The sequence below is a fragment of the Geospiza fortis genome, unplaced genomic scaffold (genome assembly GCF_000277835.1).
Source record: "Geospiza fortis unplaced genomic scaffold, GeoFor_1.0 scaffold491, whole genome shotgun sequence".
NCBI lineage: Eukaryota > Metazoa > Chordata > Aves > Passeriformes > Thraupidae > Geospiza > Geospiza fortis.
Window position 1 is genome coordinate 162,391 of NW_005054390.1, and position 5,958 is coordinate 168,348.

Consider the following 5,958-nt stretch of genomic DNA (forward strand, 5'->3'; position numbering starts at 1 on the left):
AGCCTGGAGAAAAGGAGACTCAGGGGTGACCCAATCACTCTCTAGAACTCCCTGAAAGGTGGTTGTAGTCAGGTGGGGTTGGTCTCTTTCTCTGGGCAGCAACAGACAGAACAAGAGGTCACAGTCTCAAGCTACACCAAGGGAAATATAGGTTGGATATCAGGAAAAAGTTTTTCACTGAAAGGGTGATAAAGTACTGGAATGGCCTGCCCATGGAGGTGGTGGAGTCACCATTCCTGGATGTGTTTAAGAAAGGACTGGATGTGGCACTCGGTGCCATGGTTTAGTTGAGGTGCTAGGGCACGGGTTGGACTTATATGATCTTGAAGGTCTCTTCCAAGCTAGGAATTCTGTGATTCTGTGAAATGTTTGTGCATGCTCAAGTGTAGCACCACCATATAGGTCCACACACAAAGATGTAGAACTAAATGTTAGTTTTAAGTGGGTTTTAAACAGAGAAGAGATTTAGATTAGATGTCAGGAAGAAATTCTTTACTGTGAGGGTGGTGAGACACTGGAAAAAGTTGCCCGGAGAAGCTGTGAATGCCCCATCCCTGGAAGTGTTCAAGGCCAGGCTGGATGGGTCGTTGAGAAACCTGGTGGAAGGTGCCCCTGCTTGTGGCAGGGGGTTGGAACTAGATGGTCTTTAAGAATTCTTCCAATGCAAACCATTGTATGATTATGTAACAAGAGGGTTGCTACAAGAAGCTTATCAATTCAGGATAAACTAAAACTTTTAAAGCAATTTTAAACATATTCAGATATTTTGAAAAAAACTCAAAAAACCTCAATAAAAGCCAAAGAATCATGAGTGCTCTTCCTCTGTATCCCTTAAAAAGTCCAAGCTGCAATATTATTTACAACTTGATTATAGCTTAGTCCCAACTTAGTCCCAGCTGTGAACCTCAGATTGTGAACCTCAACAGGGACCAAGTTTCAGCCAAAGAGAGGAAGGAGTCATGTTTTCTTTTCTGGAGCCTCATCACATATCCATTTATTAGTACATAAGAATTATCCATGAGAATATTTCTGCAAACAGTTCTCTATGACAAGCTAAATTCAAACGTACTCTCACAATGCATAGGAACAATTTAGGTGGCTGCAAGAGAAAAGGATGATTTTGAATAAGGTTTCTTTAAGAAAAAGAAAGCCAAATAGTAGCATTGAAAGTGTCACAGAATCTAAGGCCAAAAAAAGTTATTTTTCAATGGAGTCAGAAACCTGTAATTTCATGGAACATATTTAAATGCAGAAATTTGCAAATTATCAAAAATGCTCTAATTGAAGAGCTTCTTGGACTTACTACCAGTACTCTTAAAAACAATTTCTCCCGCCAAAATATCTCTCCTCTAATTATTGACAGTATGAATTTGGAGTAGGGCTGAGAGTTTTTACCATGTAGAGTAAGACAGTGTGAAGGTTTAATTTTGTAGCTCAGTTAGTTACATACATACATTTGCAAAGTTGCTTTATTTTTTATTACTAAATATAGCCTTCTATTTCTGTAAGGAATATTTATGAGGTCCTTGAAAACAACTGATTTACTATTGCACAGAAGGAAAAATATGAAATATTTTTTGCGCCTGTGAGCGTCACCTGCATGTATTCCCCTTTTTCTCTTCCCCTAGGAAGTCCACTGGATTTTTTAGCCAGGAATATGTGGATATGTGCTATATTGAGTTGTAAGTGGTAAGCCCAGCAAATGCAAAGCTTATTTTCTGTTTTGCCTTTATCCTTAGCTCATCTGTAAATCTGAAGTCTCCAGAGAACATGAAACTCAAGAAGCCATCATGCATTAAGAAGTACAGTAGAAGTAAAAATTGCATTTTCAAGATAGTAAGTCTGTCTCCAAAGCTGGCCTGTCACATGGACCACCTGCACCACTGGCCTTTCTATATATTTTTAGATATTTTACAGGCAGATCATAGATACTGGAAAACATTAAAGTACTGAAGAAATAAAGCAGGGTCTGGACCAGTATTTTAAGATTTTAAGCATATCTAGATGCATCCCTGCCTTTCATTTTCTTCTCTTTTACTGGATTGCAGTTTCTGAAGTTCAGTCTCATCGTGATGAATGGAACTACAAGCGGTGCAAGTGGCCATGGTGCCCACAGTGTTTGTAGCAGTCCATTGGTAAATGTTCTTAAAAATGGGAACCCAAACATTACATCAATTTTTGGAGAACCATGAAGTTGTCTCAAATTATAAACTCATAAATAAAACTGGTAAATAAAAGGGCAAGTCTCAGGGGAAGAAAACTATCCTCCTTAAATTAATATTATTAACACTTTTTTGCCCCCTGTTATGTATGTATGGTTCTACCTATGACACATGACATTAAGCAGGAGCTCTAGATATGTATGTAATACTTAAATTCAGCCTAAAAGGTGAAAACAGAGATTCTCTTCATTATTGGTAGTCCTACATTACTACTCCTTTTGCATCCATCCACACATCAAATACAATTCTGTTTTTCACAGCAAGGGCCATTCATATGTCAGTTCTTCCTTCCCATTCTTGTTTTTTCTAACAGGAATGAGCTGTAACTACTTTCCAGGCTTATCATCCTTAAAAAACTATTTTAAAAGAAAAGAACAGACTACTTTTTAAAAAAGAAAACTAGGTTGCTTTTTTTCAGACATATCTTAGGGACTCACTAGGACAATTTCTTTAATAAAATTCTTTCATTAATTAATAATTCCATTAATCTATTCCTATATGTGTCCTTAACCTCTACGTGCTTGTTGTACCTGCCTACCTTCCTATTGTTACCTTAGATACAAATTCCTGGGGGATTGGATTTTTTCTTATTATGTGCACAGAGCACCTAGCTTAGTAAAATTTCAGCAGGGGAAAAAACCAAAGAAAAGTGTTACTCAAGCAAAGCACAGAAAGGCATACACATAGAAGTAGTTAGGAAAAGTTTCACAATATAGTGTAAGACATTATTTAAAAAATACTTAGAATTCAAATAAGTTCTGTAACTTTACTGATGCAATTTTTAAATTCCAACTTGCAGAGAAAATTATGCAGTTGACAGGCTTTAGAAAGATCCTTTGCTTGCTCTGGAGCAGAACTTAGTGTGATATTCAGTAACTACTTATAAATTAATTACACATTCTGGCTTATGCTTAAATATGAAATGGTCAAGTTTTATCCAAACAGCACAGTAAAAAGATGGGGTTTTTTTCTGCTCCATTATTTATGACTCTTCTGGGTTTAGTGGTTCCAGACTGCTCTATACAAAGTAAGTTCATACTATTTCACAGCAGGAAAAGTCATCATCCCCATGTTATTATGAGTGTATTGCTCTCACCTTCATTCTGCGAACTGAGTAAACCAAAATGCCTAGATATTGTTCAAAATTTAAACCTAGATACTATCACAATGCTTAGCCCTTAGTCTGTTTGCTTTAGACCCATAAATGTAATTTTGTGTTAGTTTTAAGCAAAGAAGCTGTAATGCTACCTCACTGTATTAATAATAGTCAGTTTGGATTTCTTCTATGAAGTTATAAAGACTACAAGATAAGAAAAAGCTCTTTTGAAGACTTAACTCCAAATAATAGATCTGTAACCAAAAAGTTATTGTTGCATTTCACTTAAATGTGTCTATAGATTCTGTATTTTCTCAGTACTGAGAAACTATACCGTGGTCACTACAGGTGTTCTACCATGTAAGTGAAAATGGACTTGCATCTAAACATGTACTTCTGGCACTATTTACCTATTTCTAATAGTTTGCCTTCAAACATTTATTCTGTAGAATTCTTCTACAAGAAAAAACCTTTAAATGTGCATCAATAATAAGTAAAATCACCTTCAAGTAAGAAAAGTTTGATTGGACACCACTGGAAGTGTGAAAATCTATTCCTCCTTCCACTTTAAAAGTAGCACAGAAACATTTCAGCTAATGTGCTGTCTCAAACAGTACCCAGTAAAAACAATGTATTGAACTTTTCCGAAGTCTCAAAGCTGTATTCACAAAAAAAAAAAAAAAAATTGTTTTCAGTGAATTTTGAAGGGTAGCTTCTCTGAGGCAAGACACTTAGGTTTTTGTGTATTTTATGTTTCTCTCAATTGGACATGAATAATTTTTATGTTGCCATTTCAATATAATAATTTCCTGCCTATCAGATTCATCTCATTTGTTCACATAGTATATAATCCTGCAGCATCCTTGATGAGTAGTTAATGAAACAATTTATTTCAACTGGATCAAGTAGTTGTCAAAATGGAGCGACATGGACTACTCTATGCCTGACATAGTACCCTCTAACTGATGTGAAACAACACAAGTGACTAGAACTACAAGAACTTTGCCAAATGATAGATAGCTGGGAAGACATGTAAGAGAAACCACATTATTACTCACACAGAAATTAATGCTGATAAGAGTACGTTGAATCATTACCATAAAAATTAAATTACCATAAAAATTGCTATACAATAGGAAGCAGTGCCAGCAAAGAAACTACCAAAATATATTGTTATATCAAAGAAGGCTCATAGTTAGGGAGAATTTTTTTTCTGTTTTTTTTTTGTATGTTAAGAGTCGGGGCCCCTAAGGAGTGAGGCTCGGAGGTAAGGGCAGGCCAAAAGTCCTTCGACCACTCCTTAGGAATTTTTGAGTTTTCTGTGTGGCAGGCCGAGAAGCGGCCATTTTGAGTTTGCTGTGAGGTGGGCCGAGAAGCGGCCATTTCGAGTTTGGTGAGGCAAGCTGTGAAGCGGCCATTTTGAGTAAGCGGCTCATTGAGGCCATTTTGTACATGGTTGAGTGTGGTGTGCAAAGGCCACTTGTGCAGAGTAAGTGGCTTACTGCATCTATTTTGTATTTAGTTGAGCAGGTGGTTGTCAGTTGTTTCATTTCTTGACATAGCCATCATTATTGTTTAGTTTTCCAGCTAAAAGGATAGATATTATATTTCTTTTTGGAATTAATTTAAACATTTCAGTATTCTTAGGTTATAAATGTTCATTTGAATTGACATTATTATTCTGAAACCCTTGTTAAACTGCTACATTTATTTTGTTTCCCACACTAAATATTTCTTTAAGCAGCCATTTTTTTTGTTTGTTTTCCCACTAAAGCCACCATATTTATTTCATTTCCCACATCAAACATTTCTTTGAAGTTGCCATCTTTGTCTTGTCTCTTATGATAAGGAACTTTTAAAAGTAACCATTATTATTACATTTTCCACAATAATTGATATTTATTTTCTCTTCCTCATTTATAATTAATACATATCCCTTATTAGAAAAAAAAAATGGATACCAATTGCTAGTTAAAGATGGGACAGTGTGCTGGAAGAAGTGCCAGCAGGAAGAGAAAAGAGAAGGAAGTTTTTAAGAAAATACCTCCTAGTAGTCCTTTAGGTGAACTTCTAAATAATTGGGATACTAATGAGGTAATGAAGGATCTAGATAAGATAAAAATCATAAGATACTGTACAGAAATATGGCCTAAAGAGAGTATTGCTGAAGGACCTATTTATTGGCCCTGGTATGGGACAAAAGAATGATGGCTATGTATAGCTCTAATTAGATATGTCAATACCCGAATAGAACCTTGTGACGAAGAGATTAGTTATGCTAAATGTTGGTTAGAAAGGGAGAAACAGGAAGAGGAAATAAAATTATATAAAGTATCCAGAGAAGAAGAAAAAGAAGAAACTAAGCTACCAGAAAGGAGGTGGGATCTTTTAGAAAATCTTCCTCCACCTTTCCCTCTTGATCCCTTAGATTACATCCCATTACCTCCTCCTCTGTCTCCTCCTATAGACCACCTTCCTCCTCCCCCTCCAACCTTGTACCCCTTGGTACCATCTCACAAGGTAGATGCAATTTCAGTATCTCCCACAGGAGTTTTAAAATCACCTCAACCTTTTAATACAAGTTGTCCTGCTCCCAGCATCCCCTCTTCTGTATCACCTCCCTTCCCAAATATACCAGAA

At 36.3% G+C, this 5,958-nt stretch overlaps 1 protein-coding gene across 1 annotated transcript in view; it reads right to left on the reverse strand.

The window, feature by feature from the left end:
- GLIS3 (GLIS family zinc finger 3) overlaps window positions 1-5,958 on the reverse strand; it is a 125,702-nt gene that overhangs the window by 20,543 nt on the left and 99,201 nt on the right. The window contains exon 6 of the mRNA XM_031060771.1: window positions 2,740-2,742. Within this exon, the coding sequence (XP_030916631.1) occupies window positions 2,740-2,742 (3 nt within the window). The remainder of the gene's footprint in view (window positions 1-2,739; window positions 2,743-5,958) is intronic.